The sequence below is a fragment of the Colias philodice genome, chromosome 15, assembly GCF_061535455.1.
Source record: "Colias philodice isolate Cphi_HAF_F1 chromosome 15, ilColPhil1 Martin Lab GWU primary, whole genome shotgun sequence".
NCBI lineage: Eukaryota > Metazoa > Arthropoda > Insecta > Lepidoptera > Pieridae > Colias > Colias philodice.
The window spans coordinates 6,455,685-6,477,520 of record NC_143100.1 but is presented as its reverse complement, the minus strand read 5'-3'; the positions used below and the strand labels follow the sequence as shown (position 1 = coordinate 6,477,520).

General features: G+C 34.2%; 3 protein-coding genes across 5 annotated transcripts; 2 read left to right on the top strand and 1 right to left on the bottom strand.

Annotated features, from left to right (window-relative positions):
- The first annotated feature begins 407 nt into the window (after positions 1-407).
- Positions 408-12,074, top strand: Xpc (DNA repair protein complementing XP-C cells homolog). The gene is made up of 10 exons (XM_089703881.1): positions 408-988; positions 1,478-1,596; positions 2,272-2,539; positions 2,643-4,169; positions 5,657-5,931; positions 6,898-7,139; positions 7,757-7,982; positions 8,421-8,589; positions 8,938-9,092; positions 11,252-12,074. The coding sequence occupies exons 1-10, from the start codon at positions 592-594 to the stop codon at positions 11,441-11,443; spliced, it is 3,570 nt and encodes a 1,189-aa protein (XP_089560007.1). The 5' UTR covers positions 408-591; the 3' UTR covers positions 11,444-12,074.
- A 1,155-nt stretch (positions 12,075-13,229) lies between these two features.
- On the bottom strand, positions 13,230-21,317 carry LOC149482269 (muscle LIM protein 1-like). Of its 3 annotated transcripts, none has more exons than XM_089703882.1 (11): positions 21,202-21,317; positions 20,478-20,611; positions 19,135-19,300; positions 17,969-18,095; positions 17,432-17,528; positions 17,138-17,222; positions 16,103-16,399; positions 15,871-16,003; positions 15,465-15,652; positions 15,145-15,301; positions 13,230-14,124 (listed from the first exon to the last, which is right to left on the bottom strand). In XM_089703882.1, the coding sequence occupies exons 2-11, from the start codon at positions 20,590-20,592 to the stop codon at positions 14,002-14,004; spliced, it is 1,488 nt and encodes a 495-aa protein (XP_089560008.1). In that variant the 5' UTR covers positions 20,593-20,611; positions 21,202-21,317; the 3' UTR covers positions 13,230-14,001. The 3 variants fall into 3 exon arrangements, with proteins under 3 accessions (XP_089560008.1, XP_089560009.1, XP_089560010.1); XM_089703883.1 differs by lacking the exon at positions 21,202-21,317 and adding an exon at positions 20,951-21,066; XM_089703884.1 differs by lacking the exons at positions 13,230-14,124; positions 15,145-15,301; positions 15,465-15,652; ... (3 more) ...; positions 17,432-17,528; positions 17,969-18,095 and having other exon boundaries at positions 19,131-19,300.
- Positions 14,336-14,957, top strand: LOC149482270 (selenoprotein F). The gene has a single exon (XM_089703886.1). It carries the CDS (start codon positions 14,419-14,421, stop codon positions 14,926-14,928), a length of 510 nt encoding a protein of 169 aa, XP_089560012.1. The 5' UTR covers positions 14,336-14,418; the 3' UTR covers positions 14,929-14,957.
- Positions 21,318-21,836: the final 519 nt, after the last annotated feature.

Here is a 21,836-nt window from a genome sequence, read left to right as displayed (position 1 = left end):
ATTTTCTGGTATTTGGATTGGACATTTTTAAAAGTATTTAATTATAATATTCGACGGCACGGGCGCGCGATCGCTAGCGGACTGAGTGAGCCAGATTGAGCGTGTTGTGGTGTGACGTCACACCATCACCGGGCGTTTACAACTTGTTTTACTTCAATCGGAAACTAATTGACGTATCGAAGTAATTTTTTCACTAGTATTTTTTATTTTTGACAGAGAATATGGAGGGCTAATAATCAAAATTAGTGAACATTCTCCATTATAGGTGCCGAGTAGTCTAAAAATGTACATTGACATTTACATTGACACGTCTTTGGTTATCTGTATTAACATAGGAAGATAAAACAAGAATTCTGTTATTTCGTAGGTAGTAACACTATTGCGTTAATGTCATAATATGTCAAAAATATAACAAGTTCCATAACGTTTTGCTCCAATCAAATTTTATATAATTTTATCAACAGAAATGCTATTGGCTGAAGGTTTAAGCTCACATTGTACAATATTTCACAACAATATTTAAATTCGATCAGTTCTGAAAATTAAAAATATTGTACATCCCTCTAATTTAATTAAAATACCATTGTTGAAATGCCTTCAACAAGGAAAAAAGTTATAAAAACTGTATACAAAGACGAAGATGATAGTGACGCAGACGCGGGAGATTTTAGTGACTCTGGTTCCGAAGCCATTATTTCAGAACATTCAAGCTCGGACGAAGAAGAAGAAGAGGACTACCATAATGCTTCAGAATCCGCGGATGAATTTAAAAATAATAAGAGAAAAACGAATAATGTTCGTTCATGTTCAAATAAAATGTCCAAAAAACCCAATAAACTTAAGTTTACAAAATCGCTTCTCAATGCTATTGAAAAACAAACTGAAAATAACACTGAGACGGATATGAGTGATATTCCAACATTTACGGTAAAAGATTTAACTGATGCTGATAAACTGCTACCTTCAGTTCTCAATCTCTCTGAAAGTGGTATGCATTTTAATCTTTATATGAAATTATTAAAGTAAACTACAGTAGCATAGTATACCTAACTAGCACTAAGCTACTGAAGTTTTCAAGATCTCAAAATCTAAGCATTTTTATACTAATAAAACCACTTTATTGATTTATAAGTTAAAACTAAATAAGTAATAGGTTATTTTAAAATGTAATCAATCACTGATAAGTAGGTAGATTTTAAATGTTTTTACAGTTATAATTAGCAAAAAAACAATGTGAAGGTATTTTCTTAATTGGATCCAACTATACTAACAGGATAAGAATTATCATTTAAACCCCTTATTTATTTTCAATGATTGTATTGAACCGAAACTTACAATTATTACAACCCTGTAAAACAAAAATTCTGACAATAAAGGGAGCGACAAGAGGAGAAATCTGGTAGCATTGTGTACCTTTGAGTATGTTTCACTTTAATATGTAAATAATTAAAACAAAGTCTATTATTATGACTTTCAGATAGCAGCGATGATGATGAACCCAAAAAACGCATACAAAAGAACATTCCAAAAACAATATTTACCAAAGAAAATGAAGATTCAGATGATGACAAAAATTCAAATGTGGAATATAAAGATGTTAGTATAATTTATTTATAACTAGCTGTGCTCCGCGGTTTCACCTGCATTGCTCTGCACCTGTTGGTCTTATATATCCATGATGATAATTTCTTGCCTGCCTTGCCTTGCCTTCCTTGATAACTGGGCTATCTAACACCGAAATAATTTTTCAAATCGGACCAGTGGTTCCTGAGATTAGCGCATTTAAACAAACAAACAAACTCTTCAACTTTATAATATTAGTATAGACTAATGACCTGTCACCTGAGTATTCTTCACACAAGTATGCAGTATGTGCAATGAAGATTGTAAAGCTATAGGATATCATTATTTGCAAGTCTGTGGTAGTAAGTTAAATTTATACTTCAAAATAAGCATATAGCTCGACATCAACATTACATCTATCTGAATATTAGAGTACTCAGTCTGTTTGTAAAGCGGCCACTCACAGGAACTATATTCTATTGTTTATATGCAATCGATTATATTATATGCAATAGATTATAGTTCCTGTGAGTTTTGTCCGTCATGACTTTCTATAAAATAAAATATCAATGATAATTAACAAATAGTTAGCTCATTTCATCAAGATAGTTAAGTTTATTGACTGAATTTTAAACTTAATCTAATGAAAATTTATAGCTTACAGGTTTTTATGAAATTTTGATACAGTTGAGTTTATGATTGTTTTAGGTGTGGTCAAATAATGAAAAGCAAGAAAGTGAAGATATTGCTAAAAAGACATTTTTAGAACTGGAGAAACATAAAAATAAAATTGAGGAAACTAAGATGTCAATTGAAAATTATACTATGAAACAAGACAAGAATGAATCAAATGTTAAGGATCTTCTGGCTCTCGGAGAGGAAGTTCTGCCAGGAAAAGCAGTAAAATCTAAGAAAAAAACAAAGAAAGTGTTAGATGACAGTGAGTCAGAAATGGAGGATTGGGAAGAAGTAAAAGGTAAAAATTTTGTTCTTAATACTGATGCGAACCTGTTTTTTTATATGTGTGGTCATGTATTTATGTATTATTTTACTATTAAAAACCTGTCAAAATTTTTCAGAAAGCAAATCTACAATACCACAGCAAGGATTACAACTTGTAGTAGATATACCAGATTTAGTATGTAGGAAGTCAAAAAAGGTTGATGTAGAAATGATGATGAAAAGAAAAATAAATAGAGTAAAAAAAGAACAACAAGTTTTTATGCACAAAGTACATGTGTTGTGCTGGCTTGGACATGGAAATTATGTTAGCAAAGTATTAAATGATCAGTCAATGTTGGCAGCTGCCTTATCTTTGGTACCTTCAAAGGAATGCTATCCTGGTGAAAGAGTTGATATGAAATATGTTGAACAAATAACATCATGGTATCATGACAAAGTCACAATAAATCAAGACAAGCATGAAAACAAATTCCGTCCGAAAGCCCCCGCATTGATTAAAATTTTATTAGAACAAATTAAAAAGAGAGTATTCACTACAAAGAAATATATGGTTTATGTTTTTGTAGCTATGCTCAGATCACTTGGGTTACAGTGTCGAGTTATTTTCAATTTTGTTACATTGCCCATTAGGCCTCCCAATTCTGAATTATGTTCATTATCATTGAAAAATAAAGATGCACCAGAGACAAAAGATAAAGAAAAAGAGCCACAAAATAAAGTTACAAAGTCAAAGAAAACAGGAAAGAAAAATATACCTCAATTGGATGGTACCTATGATAGTAGTGACAGTGATATTGAAATGGAAGATATTATGCAAGTGGATGGTAATGATGATTTGCCATCAAGTAGAACTAGAAGAACAAAAAATGTTGCAAAAAATAATAATAAACATACTATTGAGGATAATGAAGAAAATAAGGATGTCTCACCTCCTAAAAGATCCAGGAGAACAAATACAAAAAATACAAATAAAGTTGAACCCACTATTGACACTCCTCAGAACACAGAACAACAAAGGGCTAGTACAAGATTAAAAGAGCAAAAACCAGAAGCAAATACTAGTGCCAGTAGCAATCCAGTAAAGCCAAGAAAGTCATTAAGTCTTAATCGCCAAAAACAGGATTGTGACAATATTGAGGAAAGCAATACCACCAAAAAACCAAGTCGAACTACTAGAAATACTAAAAAAGCGCCCGTGTCAACAGAAAATAGTAATTCTGTAGATCCTCCAAAAATTGTTGTTACAAATGAAAAAAACGAAACCGTATCCAGCAAATATTTTGAAAATAGTGACACAACATCAAAAGAAACATTGCAAAAGAGAAAAAGAAATAAAACGTCAGATCCGCCCACCAATAAAAATGAGATTGAGAAAGTCAAAACAAGAACAAAAAGTGCTCCAGGATCTACAATTAAAAGTAAATATTTTGATACAACTGGTTCACCTAAGGAACAGAAAAAGACCACAATAGGCCGAAATAAAAAATCGGCAGAATTATTAGAAGACTGTCAAAGGATTAGCCATAGAGATATCAAACAAGAAAAACCAAACCCTAAAAATGATGTTACTAAAGATTTGGTCAATATCATCAAAAAAAGGGTCAGAGCAGTAAAGGAAGAATCTAAAGTAGGAAAAGTCAAAGGTACTGTTTAGCATAATTTACCATTTAAAAATAAGTTGTTGAATTCAAATTAATAAAAACTGCAACAATTCAAATACTTGCAGTAGACTTCTCATTTATGTATTGAATACCGACATTCTTTTCTTTATTACTATTCGTAAAATGGCTACTTGCCCTGGTTGTTGCATTTACTGCTATAAAAAACAATTAATCAGTTTCAGTGGTTACCTATCTTAATCTCGAATTTTAATATTCCGAATATCATAATCCAGAAAACGTTTGGACATTTTTTCATAACCCCGAATTTTAAAATTTCGAAGTTTTGTTTGCCATATAATCGCAACTCCGAATTTCATTTGCCCATTTGTTTATTTGTACGACGTTTTACAATCCAGACGAATGAGTTCCAGACATACGAAATCTAAATGCACAAAATCCAGATGACCGTAATCCATATGCACGAAAGCCAGATTTTTAAAACACAAATTTTTGAAATACAGTTAATTGATATCCAGACAAACAATGTCCAGATTTTTTAAATTCAAATAAACGATATCCAGCAAAACGTAATCCTTCCAGGGGGACGCCGCACGAACCTAACCTAACCTTCTGAATAGATTAATGGGCAAGTAAAACAATAGCGAGTCGGTTCTGGGGGTCACAGTTCAAACCTAACCTAACCTACTGAGTCGAATTTGACACTTAAACCTTTCTGTAATGGGCAAGTAAAACAATAGCGAGTCGGTTCTGGCACTCGCCGGCCGCTGCCGCGGCACGCTCGCTTCGCTCGCTCGGCTCGTGCGTAGGGGGTCACAGTTCAAACCTAACCTAACCTACTGAGTCGAATTTGACACTTAAACCTTTCTGTAATGGGCAAGTAAAACAATAGCGAGTCGGTTCTAGCGTGGGGGTCGTAGTTCAAACCTAACCTACTGAGTCGACTTTGACACTAAAACCGGTTAATGGACAAGTAAAACAATAAATTTACTTACTGACAATGTTTATTTTCAGTCGATAGTAAAGGTATAATCACGATTGTATGGAAATCAAATAAAAAGATTATGAAAATCTGGCAATAGTTTATCTGTTATACGATTATATGGGAACCAAATAAAAAGATTATGAAAATTTGGCAATAGTTTATTTGGAAAATGGTACGATGGGAAACAAAAAAAAGTATTCTGAGAATCTGGTATAATGAGATCTGGATTATAAGAATACGGGAAACAAAAAAATACTTTTTAAAAATCTGGTTTTTGTGCATCTGGAAATTGATTCATCTGGGAAATTAAAAAAAGGAATTTTAAAAATTTGTCATTCATTACATCTGTCTTTTAAAAGTTCTAACAACCGTTTTCGGGGTTTTAAGATTCGGGTAATAGAAATTCGAGTTTTTAATAGGTTACCGTTTCGGTAATACCAATAATATGTGAATGCTATTATATCAATTTAATTATCTTTATTCAATGTAAGAACTATTTCTATTTAATCTTCTCAACATTATTCAGGAAAAATAAAGCAGGAATCAGATGAAGACAGTGATTACTTACCAGTTGAGTCACCAAATAAAAAAGATTGTGACAGTGATGAAGATTTCAAACCAACTAAAATAAGTCCAAAACCAAGTAGTAGTCGTAAAATGGATCGTCGTATTGTTTCCACCAATGACGAATTACCTGCAGACCGTATAGATGTCTGGTGTGAAGTATTTGTAGAAGAATTAGAAGAGTGGATAGCGGTTGATGTCGTTCGCGGCAAAGTTCATTGTACCAATGAAATTTATGTAAGTATTAAATATGTGCCTAATAAGTATGTCATTACTAAAAACATGCAATTACAATAAAGAGCGCTTATTCAATTTAACGCAAGTCAAAATCTACTCGATCTATCGTAGCTTGCGCTATCCTTTTACTATGAACAGCAAAGGTCAACAGGAGAGCGCCCAGAAACGTGTCCTCTCTCTGGAAAGGCTCGCTGCCGACTGATTTGAATCAGGTCGCGCGCAGTGTTTTAAAAAAATTGTAGAAAAATAATAGAGATACCTTAGTTGATTTTGTAAATTTTATCTTATAAAGAAGACATTCTTTTATTGCAATATGTATAAATTATATTCAATTAAGTCAAATATCTTGGTGAAAACAATCATTTTGTCGACTATAATTTCTAAGAAAATTCATATTGTTCGGATTTTAATTTCATAAGTTAGGAGTCCAAAATAAAAAAAATCTTTTAACTAACAACTTTAATAAAGATTTTTGCAGTTAGTTAAAAAAAATTGTTTGTTAGATCTGTCAGCAATTTCAGATATTTTTAGCTTCGAAATTGACACTAAAAGTGAAATCAGCAATCATCGGCTCAGTTATCTTGATGTTATTCAGAAATACTGTATTAATTGAAAAAAACTCCTAACAACATAGACGATAATATTTCCTAAAATTATTAGTAATTCAAATGTTTGTAAGATAAGTGGTTGATGGACAATCTGGTTTGAAAAATCACATATTTGAGCCAAACAGCGCACGGACCGCGTGCACGGTCTTAACCTGACTCTTCTTACTTTGCTATTATTTTATGTAAGAGAAATTATGAAGTTAGGTACCTACTTTAATAAATATTCATATTATTAAAGTCTCTGGATGATTTGTGCTATCTGCTTAACTGCAGTTGGTTAGCATGCAGGATTATGGCATAATCCTTCAGGAAATTAAGTTTGAGTAGAAGACTTGAATTGATTTGTTTTAAATTACAGAGCAAAGCCACACACCCAGTGAACTATGTTGTTGGTTGGGACAATAATAATTATCTCAAAGATTTAACGCGAAGATATGTACCGCACTGGAACACGGTGACGCGGAAACAGCGCGTCGAAGCAGATTGGTGGAATACTGCTGTTAAACCATGGTTGGGACCGAAATCTGCTCGAGATAGGGAAGAAGACGAGAGACTAGATAGAATGCAGCTAGAAGCACCGTTGCCGAAGAGTATAGCAGAGTATGTATTGTTGACGTGACAACGTCTTATAAATTGGTTTGCCGGGTGACACTTCAAGAAACTGCGTTACGCTCCGTTCACGTTATGCGCTCACAATGTGAGGGAGTGAGAGGCACGCGTCCCTTCCACTCGGGCATGGTTAGCCCGCCTAAGAGCGAGAGAGACAGACATAAAAAGTCGTTGTCACGTAAAACTTTCGCCCGTATACCGACTTTACAGGCAACCAATTTTTTTTGAAGTGAAACTTTTTTAGGCATGTTGAGAGTAAAATTCCAAGGTCGCGTCATGGCAATACCATCACACCATGGAGTAAGGCGGCGATTTTGATATCTATCAATCTTGCCAAAGAAGTTTCACTTCTGACACGTGTGCTCGGCACACACTTTTTTTAAGTAGGTGTATAATAATAACAAATAGCATTGCAACAAGCATAAAGTTTAGAAGTTTAGAATAGAAGATAAACAGGCAATTCCATACTTCTTTCTCTCTCCTTTTTTTCCATACTGTCTCTCTGTAGCTTAACAACATATGACTTTGTTATTTTTGTTCTGTTTATCTTCTTTTTAATCATGAGTTTTCGGTTTAATTTACTTATTTACGTATAAAAAATCTTACAGGTACAAAAACCATCCACTATACGCGCTCAAGCGACATCTACTTAAGTTTGAAGCCATCTACCCTCCCGATGCGGCCGTATTAGGTTTCGTACGAAGCGAGCCGGTGTATGCGCGCGAGTGTGTGTATGTGTGCCGGTCGAGGGACACGTGGGTGAAGGAGGCGAAAGTTGTACGCTTGGGAGAGAAGCCGTACAAAGTTGTTAAGGCCAGGCCTAAGTGGGATAAGGTAATGACTAACAAAAAATAATATTAAAGTGAAACTTTTATTACATCGTCTCAAGCTTTTGTAACTTTGTGTAGCGCATGTCGCGTGACGGTCGAACCGAACGATAATTATCGTACAAATACGATAATTTTGTGCCTAAGTTTCCACTTTTACCGTGGTTTCATAAAACCACACAACATTTTTTTTAAATAGATAGATAATTAAGCATATTAAGTTGACTTTTATATGTACAGAATTTGGAAGATTAGTTCTAACTTCTAACAAAATTATCGAATTATCTTACCATACAATAGTTAATGTAATAGTCAAGAAATAAATAAACTTTCAAGTTCATTTGAAAATGTTCAGATATTGCTTCTTATATTATTCTTAATTTTTTTTTTGTTAGTTTGCTATTATGGACAAGTTTGGTTTAATATTTTTTGTTTACTTTTCCAGCTTTCCAATAAAATGATAACTGATAAACCACTTGAGATATTTGGACCTTGGCAAGTGCAGGACTATGAACCACCTACGGCTGAAAATGGAATAGTACCAAGAAATCCATATGGAAATGTGGAGCTTTTCAAAGCGTGCATGTTACCTAAAGGGACAGTTCACATTAAATGTAAGCATGAATTAATATTATTTCATCCACACACACACTTCTAATTATCCACATACACACTTCTAATTATTTAGAACACTAACTGCAACCAACCAACTTCATATTATATTTCCATGGAAATATTGACACAGCAGGAAGTCAGAAAGATGTCCAATCTAATTAATTTCCAATAGATCTTCAGCACCGTTTTATTATTTTATCTATATTTTACAACTAAAACATCATTTATTAGTTTTGCATGAAAGTTAAGTTTCTTATCACAGCTTACAAGTATTTTTTTTTAATTATTAATTAATAATGACATAGTGGTTCTTGCTTAATTTTACATTATTTTTTATCCGATTTTAGTGCCTGGGCTGAATAAAGTGGCGAAAAAATTGAACATTGACTGTGCTCCCGCCATGACTGGCTTCGATTTTAATGGCGGATATTCACATCCTGTGTATGATGGTTTTGTTGTGTGCAAAGAGTTTGAAGAGATTATAACTGAAGCCTGGATAAAGGTATGATCACTAGACTTTAATATTTTTTATTTGATTTGGTTATGGTAAACTCCAGCTCTTCACCAAAATTTGGCTATCTACCACTATTTTTAATTTATGTCTTAATTGGCCGGAATATGAGGCTAAGGGGGCGTCCATAAATTACGTGAGTTGTTTTAGGGGGGGAGGGGGTCGAGTAAAATCTCATCTAACCTTACGTTGGGGAGAGGGGGGGTGTCGGCAAATATCACGCATTTTTTTTTAATAGGCTATTTGACAGTATAAAAAATAAATTACTTTTTTGTGTAATCCATATATATATAAGGTTTTTGAAGCGATTTAAATTAATAAATGATATAAATAATAACTTATTTATTTATAAATCGTCGAGAAAAAACATCATATTTTTTTAAATTACCACGTGACCGAAAACATCCATGATTGGCTGCATCTGCCATGACGTCACAGCGGCGTAAATAACAAGTGATCCCAACGTTTACTCTCGTCGTTGCTGAATTTCGCTTTTGGTTTTGTTTCTTGTATAACTTATTTCTTGTGATTCAAGGTGTCTGTAATCAGTTTTGTTCTTTATATGTTATTTTTGTTTGTCATGGAACCAAATTTCGAAAAAGCAGACAGTAGAAATCTACCTAATGTGGACGCTATAATGGTTGGCATGTTTAAAAACAACCCAGATTTTTACGCTCCTGAATTGAGAAATGTGAAAACAGCTACGTAAGTTAATATTTCAGTCGTCATTCATTACCTTTTTAGTTAAATTTACCTACAAACATGAATCACAATAGCACAATAATTATGAAGTATACATTTTTTAGGTTATGCCCTTTGTTTTCATTTCAGCCCTCCAGTTTATAGGATTGACGTGTTTGTATTGATTATTTTCAATATCAATACAAACACGTCATCATCAATTTATATAATATATCATTATCTAACCTCAAGCAGGTAAGAATGAGACGATTTATACTATGTATTGCAAATAAAATAAACTGCCTACCTAGGTATTCAACACCATACTTACATCGAAGTGGTCTTCACAAAAAAATATAACTGTTTTAATTGATATATCTAATATCACTTGGATTTCTGCGAGCTAACTGAAACTACTTTCTACGCATTTTTATATCTTTTGGAGCACATATAAATAGTTTGTCAGGGATTTTAATAGTTGTATTTCTTCATCCAGGAATTACACACTATCTATAAGAACTCATTTTCTGGTTTTTAAACAGATTAACTTAATTATACTATAATTAAAACAAAAACGAACAATAAGTACTAGGAGCAAGTTGATGTTTACGCCGCTGTGACGTCACCATGGTCGCGAGACGCCATATTCTTCAAAATTGTGTTTTGGCGGCATATTTGAATATCATGTTTTTATTTTCCATTTTCTCAATTAATAACTACAAAAAATTAAGAAACATGTGTTTTGTGTGCTCTATAAACGTATCTTAATAATTTGAGACAGTTTTCAAAACCTTGTCAAATAGCCTATTGAAACGAAACAAATTATACTCTTTTGGTCCATTTAATCCAAATAACATGCTTACGATTTTAATGTTACGGTTAAGATTTAAATATTCTATTGTTACCTTGTTATAACACTAAGGGCCGATTTTTCAATGCTTGGATAAAACTTATTCGTCGAATAATGTATAAAACTACCATTTTAAAAACGTATTCTAATTGCCCGTATTTGACAGTTTACGTGACATTTTAATATTATCGTGTAATACTTTATTTGACGGATAAGTTTTATCCAAGCATTGAAAAATCGGCCCTTATTATAACTTTCAGCAATATTAATTACTATTTTTAACTAGTCGTAAACAAAAGCACGAAGCAATTTTTTTTTCTTTTTAAAATGACAAATAAACATAAGAAACCCACATTTTGAAAAACCTCACGTGAGATGGGGAGATGGGGGAGGGGGTTCAATAAAATCTCATGATATCTCACCGGATGGGGAGGGAGGGTCAAAAAATGGACAAAAACACCTCACGTAATTTATGGACGCTCCCTAATTGATTTCATAAAATATTAATCCAATATTAAAAAAGAAGATTTATAAATTTATAGAATATTGTATACTATAAATCTATTAATATTCTATATAGAATATTAATAGATTTATAGAAAGTTGTTTATAATTTTAGGACCAGGAAGAGACAGAAAGAAGAGAACAGGAAAGAATGGAGGCGAGGGTGTACGGCAATTGGAGACGCCTTATAAAAGGATTGTTCATACGGGAAAGACTTAAGGCTAAGTATGGATTTGAAGATCCCAGCACATCACAAGTTAAAAAGAAGTCTAAAGGACCGCGTTTCGTGATCAAGAAAGGGATTTAAGTAAAAGTACAAAAGTTTTTTTTAATATGGATTTACATGTTTTATTGTTAACATCACATAGTTTCTAGATCTTTTCGCTTTAAAACTTAATTTTAGTACTAGTGATAAATGTGATAAAATCACATTTTTTAAATGTCCAAGTGGCTATTTGTTATTGTTTTTTTTTATAATTATGTCCAAAATATTTTATCCTTGAAGCAATTTATATCTGTGATTCCTCTTAAAATATACCTGTTTTGTAATGCTGTGCATAATTTTAAGTATTAAGATTTAAAATAAGTCGATCGTAGTTAGATATAATATGGCCATATTTTAGGCTTAGATTATATTGAGGTTTGCATACTATCGTTTATTTAGTTTAACACAATCATATTATTAATAATAAAAATGAGTTCAATGTATGACTATGATTCAGTGTCTAAAAAACTATCACTGCATGCATCATGATGCTGAGGAGGTCGAAAAGTGAAGAATGAGAATCGTAATCGTATGTTATTTTTTATCTACTGAAATAATGCTTTTAAGAGAAAAAATAGCTATATTCGGAGCTGCGCTCTCACGCGACGTTGCGCGTTATCGCAACCGCATCGCATGACAGCAGCAATTGCGTGCGACGTTGCCACTCCTATATTATAAACAAACACTGAATACGCGCGTGAATGCAAATAGATTTTCTAATTATTAATTGATAATGATAATAATCATGGAATTGGTTTTGAAATAGACTGTACTGTATAATTTTTAGTGTTTTTAAAATTATAAATTAATTTTTTGTTATAAATTATCGCGCTAACGCTATTATTGTATTTTCGTTGTTATGTGAACAGCCATACAATTTTGTCACGAGCCGCCTCTGCTCACATGCAATGTTGTAGCTCGCAGCTCTTGGTGGTCGTCATATACACGTCCTTAAGTATATTTAAAATCATTGTATTGTAATTGTAATTACGGGTAAATATCAAGAATATTGAAACTGAATAAACGGTAGTACATAATATGATCCCGAAAAGTATTCTATATCGTAATATTAAACCGCCTAAATATTTGTTTTTGAAACTATTGGTTATTTCAAAAATATAAAACCAGTACAATCTTTCGTGTGATAAGTTGAAGAAGTGGAGATTTATTTTTACTATAATATTGAATCTTTTTTTAATGTAAGTATTTTATTTTAACGTATTATTTCCTGTGTCTGTATTTTTATGTTTTAGATTATAACCATTGGCTTAGCGTGCATTACATTTATCTGTTCGTCGGGAGATAAGATTATAGGTTGTTATTATTTCGTAACAGAAAATGCTGCGCGGTTTGGTGGTGGCCCAGACGAACCCGCGGGCAAAATCAAGTATATGTTCTATAGATCATGTGTTATAGGTTGTAACCCATATAATCTTCCTCGGGTACAGTGGGCACCTAACTAACGACCTTTATGTTACATAAATGAATTAATTTTGCTAATTTTTACTTCTACACGTTAAGGGGTCCCTGTAGGCTCCTTACATACCTAGACTGCTAATGCCGCGAAAGCAGCTACGCCACTGATTGTAAATTTATGCCTATGTTGGATTGAAATAATTGAATTGTTGTGAAAAAAAATTGTTAATGATTTATCTTAATGTATTTTCAAACAACGTTATTTTGAATAAAAATAAATGTTTGCATGGTACTTGAAGAATTTATTGTCACTGGTAATACATACATTTTATCAGTGGCGTGAAAAATTGCCCAAGATATATAAAACAAGGAATACACATTCAGTTCCTAAAGGTGTCAAATAAATAAAAGATTTGTTTTTTATGCGAGTTTATTTAATAAAAAATGATACAATTATGTTTTATAGCCGCTTAATAATAATTGCAATAAGCTGTCTTAACTTTAATTTACATTATTGTAATGTGCAAAAGCGTCAAGCAGTTGTTATTAGATATAGCACAGCTTATTGCTGTATAACAATAAAGTAATGAAAGACGATAGTATGTACAAATCTTTGGTATAATAATATACTAATGATGATGTGTCACTTCAGATCTTCACAGTGAGATCTGGTCGGTCGAAACGATTGCACAGTGCAATCTTATCCGCGTATACAGGATAGTTCACCTCATATCAAAAGCGATAATAAGGTACAATCACAATGCCGTCAACTAATTTATTTTTTTATTTTTTATATATTTTTTTAATAATAGTATATTATTATTTATAATAACCTTAGTTACTTATTAAATACTTAAATACCTATGCATTTTATATAGTCTAAAATATTTTATGACGAATTTATAAACTAAGGGCCCAGACACATTCATCCCAGTTTGTACATTAGGAAAGGAATGTAACCTTTAATTTATATTTTCTTTCCATAAAATATTTGGTCTTATACAATAAAATACATAATTATATCTATTTATTAAAATAGTCTCATATTGTTTTATCAACCATTATTAAAACCAGTTTAATACATGGTATGATGAAAAGGTAGCCACATGACCCAGATTATATTCCTTTCATGCTACCTATACCGTTCACACTTAAATCCTATAAAGTCCAGCTTCATAGTTTATTTAGGCCATGGTTAATGTGCCTGCGCCCAGACCGAAACCTACACCCTTAGGTCCGAAGTTCCGACCGTAGCATCCGCGGCAGTAAATTTCACCATTGGGCCCATCATTCAAATTCGTCGAATCCTAAAAAGAAAAAAAGATGGTTGTAATATATTAATGAATAATATTTTAATCTTCATTCTAAAATGAATGAGGTATTTAATACTTTTCGATTCAATATTTTATTCTTTGAACCTAAATAATACGATTAGTGAAATTATTTAGATTTTAGCAATAATGTATCTGTATTTGACATCTGTCACTGTCACAAATGTTGGTCGTGGTTTTAAGCTTGATTGATGATAAATGTTTGATTCGTGAATGTAAATGTTATCGTGTGACTATTTTTACTAAACTTTTAAGTTCTAAATTATAAAAATGATACCGAGTGCTTTTAAATACTTTATATTCACAGCCACTGTGTTATGTATCGTTCAAAGTGGAATTGCAGAGTTTTCTACTGAAGATTGTGCATCACTTGGTTTTATTAAATCAAATCTTTTATGTTCATCTTGTGATCAGTTAAAAGATTTTAGCTTAGAGCAATTAGTAGAACACTGCAAGCAATGTTGTCACAATGATGAATCTGCACCTAAAGAAAAGAAATACGCACGAGCTATTCTCGAGGTGTGTACATGTAAATTCCCGGCTTATCCACAAATTCAAGCATTCGTTAAAAGTGACAGACCAGCGAAGTTCCCTAACCTTCAAATAAAATATGTACGAGGGCTGGATCCAATTATTAAACTGCTTGATAAAGATGGTATTGTTAAGGACACAGTTGCAATTGAAAAGTGGAACACTGACTCAGTTGAAGAATTCTTAAATACTCATTTAGTCAAAGAAGAAGATGAGGATAAGGGTTACTTAAAAACAAATTTAATTTAATATCAATATACAACTTTATATAACTTGAATTGTCTTATTATTCCCTGCCAGCTATTTAGGTATTAGGTACTTAAATGTATTAAAATTTAGTCTATGATAAGATTTAAAAAAAAAATATTTTTAATATTTTATGGTTCAAAGTTGTTGTCCTAATCAAAGTCCTAATACTTTTTTCTAAAATGTTGTAAATAGTTCTTTTATTCTGAGAACACTTACAAGAGATCTGTGGCAGTCTGCACATGAGAAGCACCGTTTGTGCCATGTGCCATTCTTGGAGTTCATTTGTTCAGCAGCATACACTGGGAATCCACAGCGAGCGCAGCCTGTCTGTCCTTTAACTGCTTTAGCTCCAGTGAATGGGAGTTGCTCAGTGCTATAAAATGAATATTACATTTAGTACCTACCCATAGTTAATAATATTAAAAACTTGTGTTATCTTCTAACAAACATATCCAAACTAAATTCATAAATACATACATAAAACAACATTCAATATTCTTATACAAATCTTTAAAATTTTCAAAGTAGTTACTTACTATGTAGTGGTGGGTTCAGAGTCAGTTGATACAAGAGTAGGGGCATGGCCGTAGCCAAATCCTTTAGGTCCAAAGAGTTTAGCGTAGCAAGACCGACAGTGGATTTCTTTGTCAGGACCGTCACAAGCTAGCATGGAATCCAATGGACGGTGGCACTCAGCACAGTTGAAGCATTTCTTGTGCCACATCTGTAAAAATAAAAAGTGTTGAATCTTTTCATTCAAAAGCATTTTTTAATATTATGTAATGTAAAGAAATGATAATCCTTTAAATTTGAAATTAAATTTATAAGGATAAAGTTCAATGACACTTGAATAAGACTAAAGTTTCGTAAGCTTAAAATATCTCAATGATGTATTATAATTGTAAATCCACTTTATCATACTACATATGTATTAATACTTACAGTGCCCTTGGCCAATTGTTGTTCAGCGGCAAATACCATTCCACCGCAACGTGGGCATCCTTGTCCCTTGGGGGCTTTGATTGATGTTGTGTCAGGATTGTAGAACGGGCGGTTGGACGAAATCTCTTCCTCACTATAAAATTGTTTAATTTTAGTAAATATTTCATAGGTAGGTACACTTTAAGAGCATAAAAGTTAAGTTATAGTTGTGCTTAAAACTTTCAAGACTTACGATAGTCCGTCAGTTTGAAGGAAGCCAGATCCGCAAGCAAATCCATATCCGTGAGGTCCCCAACGCTTTCCGTAGCAGGTCTTGCAGTAAACGTCTGAGTCTGGTCCATCGCAAGCGATAATCGAGTCTAGTGTCTTCATACAATCGTGACACTTGAAACATTTGCGATGCCATTCACGTCCCTTGGCCAGAACTTGTTCTGCTGCGTAGACCACGCCACCACATCGCGGGCAACCCTTGCCTGGTGGTGCCTGGATAGCGGCAGTATCAATCACCGTTGTCTTGGGTGCGTGATCGCTATAAATAAAACAAACTTGTTAGTATTTTTTATTTCTTTATTTTAGGCAACAAAAACAAAATTTTAATTTTGAAGTAATTATTAACTTTATCTACTTAAATAAAACTAAGTATGTATGGCCCCGTATGCATAATTCATATTGTCTAATCACTATGTAATGTTTAATATATGTAATTACAATTAAATCGCTAGTTCCAATCCTAAAAATAATTTTGTACGATTACTGAATGACCGCTCTGCGTATATTACGTAAATAAGTATGCAATGGAAACAAAGGTCGTGTGTGACCTAATAATAAAGAAAATAAATCGGTGGAATCTGCATCGGATTAAATATGTTGTAAGCGCGTGGCAAGTCGTCCATATTAAAATTAGTCGGTTCGAGAACGGACAGGGTGTTCTATTTTAATATTGGCACGTTGCCATCTCTTGTTTGTATTATAAGCTGTTTTTATGAAAGTGACTATGCGATGGAAATATCCTAAACCTGTCTGTAACCTGAGAATTCTTAGGTACCTACAGTCTTGTTGCCATTCAAACAATCTATAAATAAACTCCTTATTTTACAATATTTTTCAGGAAAAATACAGTATGTATTTGAGCAATCTTAAGCAACTGTGAATTTAAAACCCCAGTTTACCTTTTCATAATCTAATTGTCAAATAAACTCAATTGTAAAGAAAGTTGATTAACCTTATGAGTCATTTTATTATTATCTATTCTAAAAAAAATCCTTACCCATTGGCGTAAGGGTCGCTCTGAAGAACACCGGCACCTTTACCATAGCCGTATCCCTTAGGACCGAACTTCTTTCCGTAGCACACTGCAAAGAAAAATATTCTTATATATTTATCTTGAAAAACTTTATCTTTATCATTACAAACATTGACAATCATGTAACCTTGTAACATTGATTCTGTTATGAAATTGAACTTAAAATAAAACATATTCATGAAATATTATCGACGCTCAGAAAGACGTTATTTTTAAATAATTAGGGTAGTTAGTAGATAAGTCAATGAAGGAACAAACCTTTGCAGTAAATGTCTTTATCAGGACCCTCGCAACAGTTCGTGGAGTCCAGCCGCTTCAAGCAATCGGCACACTTGAAACACTCCCTGTGCCACGCCTGGACAAACAGTGAAGACAAAAGGAGTAAACAGGGGCATCATCACAAGGAACATGCGGGCAAGTTACATATAAAAAATACGCTTGCGGTTATTATTACATCGCTTGGGTAAACCATATCCAGGTGTCAAAATCATGAAATACCTCGACAATATATCTCTTTATCTGGCCCGTCACAATGGATCATTGAATCAAGTTGTTTGTGGCAAGTTACGCATTTGAAGCATTTTTTGTGATAAGCCTACGACGAAATGTTCTATTTTAGATGAACTCACAACTCAATTATTAGGTATGGTTCAAATATTGTGACTCGTTTATAAAAAGAAGAATTAATTTTAAACAACTTAGGTATGTAGTTGAAATGAGTAGACGCAACATCCCATTAGCAAGTAGAAATAATTAAATAATATTTAAAATTAATAAGTAAATATTATATCTTACCTTTCCGCGAGCCAACATCTGTTCTGCAGCATATACACAGCCGCCACATCTTGGGCATCCTTCACCAGGTGGAGCTTTGGCAATAACGCGTGATTCTAAGCACGCTCCATTGGTTCTTACGCCCCCTCTGTATATATTGTTTTAGAGTTATTATGTGTTCACAATTGGCAAAAGTGGAGATTGAGCAATTATGACGGAAGAGATGTTAAAAGGCTAACGGGCTCCAGAGCTCTCCAGTAGCCCCTACATATAAATTCATTTTTTAAATTCATCAAACGAATGACGGCGAAGCAGATGAATTCGGCGGCGCACCTCCGCCGTAATGGGAGAAGGTAAGGGCTCCCGGCCACCCGCTCCGCATCGGCCCATTTAATTCGGCCACTCCGTACAACAACAGCTATGCTTAACGATTTAGAGGGCGCTTTCCTTATCCCATCACATACATTGATCAGTTTAAGAACATAGTAAGCGTTAGCAATTATTAATAAGTGTCAATTTGTAGCAAAAGGTTAATAAGAAGAGATAGTGTGACTTTCTAACATGCTCTATTGGTGCGTAACGAGCGTTTCGATGTCGTGCTGAGGCGTTACATATTGGTATTCTCACCGTTGCTCCACTGTGTCGGGGTCACCCCGATTGTAAGGGAGGGAAGGTTTCGAATAGGAATGCGCTCGTGCTGGCGGGAGCCCTCCAAGGGTCGGTTAGGACCGACGCCAGGCACGGCCGTACTCCCACTCATTTCAAAATTTCAAGCAATACACAGAGTTGGTAGTCGACTCTTTTATTTTTTTTCTCTTATAAATTAAAATATACCGATTAACAAAATAAATTAAGCGAAGGCGAATAAATAATCCTAACTAATTTATATTAAGAATGACGGTGACAAGGTGCCGCTGGTGGGCCGAGATGTGTGTCGGCGATCCGCTAGCACTGCTGGACGACTGCTCACGATCAATTCCTGTTGCGACATAAACGGAGACTGATCATGCACGTGTAAGGCAGCGCAAAATTTACAGCCGAGCGCGCGCTTTCTACTTTTATGAGTTTATGTACACGCTGTTAATGTTGTTACGTACGGGCCTATAGGCCGGTCGTCTAGCGACCATAGATAAGGAAAGACCCTCAGTGGCGCGGGCGGCGGGAGTGTGAATAAAATTATTACTCACGCGTTCTCGCCCTTCAGGTGGTCTCCGCTGTCCATGGACAGGCAGCCAGCGCCACCACCGAAGCCGTATCCTTTTGGTCCGAATTTGCGCGCATGGCAAACTTTGCAGAAAAGTTCACCTTCGTGTTCTGTACAGTTTGTGGAGTCCAACAACTTCTGGCAGAGACCTAATTGTAAACAATAGACACCTTGTTATTATCTATTATAGAATAAATAGCATGGGTCATGGTCAATCACTCATGTGGGAATTTCGAAAAATAAAATGAAAATGTTAGGTAGTATTGGGATTTGAAACTTTATCTTGCTGCTGGTGACGTCAGTAAAACAATTAACACAATTACTATACAGCCTAGTGCGATGCAATAGGTATAATATCTTCTAATACAATGAATGAATTAATGAAAATAATTATAATCAATATATTATATCATTTTTATTTTGCGGTGTTAGAAGTTAAAGTCCTCCGTAATTCATTAAATTCTGTGCATATCGGGTCTAAGGTCTAAGAATCGAACAACATCTAGGTGTTTTTCATACCCCTGAGTAATAAGAGAAAGGCAGAACAACGTTTGCCGGGACAGCAAGAATGATAGGTATAATATATAATTGCTAATATAAAATATTGTAGTAACGTTAATGAAAAGAAATGTTGGTACTTTCTTAGAATGTTGGATAATTAGGGACCTAATAGAGTGACTCTAGTTGACTCTAGATAGAGTGCCAATAAGCTTTACTATTATTGCGGTTAAAGTATTACGGAACGGAAATCTGAGATCGTGAGTTGAGATGAAATATATTACTATTTCATAAAATTACATTGTAGCTGCTATGGACATTTTTTTTTTCAAATTGTTTGCAATTTTAATATCAACATCTTTAACTAAAACTACGTTTTAGCGAAATTTTATGTAACCATTCGATGCATATTTCGCAACACAGGATATTAGGTATAAAGACTATCCTTCTTTTATTTACAGAAATGACATGTAGGTTTCGTATCTAAGATAAGATTTTTTTCTCATTGTCTTTTTAAAATGATTAATTTAGGTAATTTAGGTAATATCTGTTTCAAATGTCTCTTTCAACTTTCTGTGATCATTAAAATCTTGGGATCTTGGGACTCAATAAATGTCTAAAATCCTGTGTGCTTTATGTGTGCTATGTACCATATTATATTATACTTTCATTCTATTTCTTCATATAGGTACTTACTACATTTATTTTGATACTTTGTGTGCTTAATAGTTTTCGTAATTCAACCATCGTAAACTTCGATCTGATTTTTATTTTTTGTCCATTTTTCTTTTGAATTAAAGAAAATTAAAGTAATGAAAGTAGTCATACCGCATTTGAAGCACATTTTGTGCCACTTGAGGCCACCGGCGACGCGCTCTTCCGCCGCGTATACGGACTTGCCGCATTTCGGACACTTGGGGTTATCTGCTGGTTTGAAAGGCATTGTGCTCGCTTAACTTATCCTGGAAAACAAAGTACATTATTAGCGATTTGCCTTGTGCTTTTGATTTTATAGCCTTGCGTTTAAGGATGGCGAGCTTTTAGTTTTCAGTTAAGATTGAAGTAGTACAGGCGATATTGATCGAATTGTTTACGTTGGTTTAAATGCAATACTTTATATTTTTATTTCGAATGCTATGTGTGTCAAAGTATTTCAGTGGCAATAGGAATGATCGTAGGCATCATTGAACAGATGACAAAATCCATTCCGAATAATGCAATGTTCGTTGGCTTATCTCCAAGTCGCCTGCACCACATCCATCGTATCCAAACTGACACTATTGCTCAACAAGCACATGTACCGAACGATATGCTAGCTCCACGGGCCCCCTTAGAATGCTACTAATATTTTACGTAAAGAACACGTGAAACGTAAGGCGGGCGGCGCGTGGGCTGCGGTTACAACGCTCCTAATTTGGGCCGTCCAGGTAAAGTTACGCCACTGGAGCGGCAATGCATCGTTATTAATAGACCGCATTAGGAAGAAGCAAAGTCACTCGCGATAATGCTATGTTATGATTAGGTTTTGATATCACTTTCACGAATCACGGACCTGTTCGTCGTGTCGCTACGAGAGTCGAGCTCCCGAACGCGTGTACAGTGCAGGGCGTTGTTGCCTAGACTGTTGTGCGCGGAGGTCGAATGATGCGCGAGGGCAGAGCTCCACCGTAGTCTATGCGCGGGTTGCACACGGCCCCAGTGGTGGGGAAGAGCACCGCCCTCACAAACAGTCATCACCACCCTCACACCCACCCTAACACTAAGCATCCAGAGGATACTTCATACTATCTCAAACGAATATTCAAGAAGTCATCTTTCATATAATTCTCTTTTATGGAAGTAAATAGACAAGTAGTTAGTTACTTCCTTTTCAGGTGAAAATTATCTTAGTCAATCGATATCGCGAAATATGTTCGAAAGAGAATAAGTAAGTCGTATAAGTTCTAAGATGAAAATTTATTGGGGATCCGTAAAAATAACGCATCTTCAACAACAATTGAGTATTCATATTACGTTTAGTTAGTCATTATATTGAATTGATTCAATTAACTATAAGATGTCTAGCCAAACATACAAATAAACATCAAGATCCATCATCCAAGTTCCAAGGATGGCATCGCTAGTGCATGCAGTAGTACGGTATGGTAGTGTGGTAGGTATGATGGTATAATGTAATCATGGAGAGAT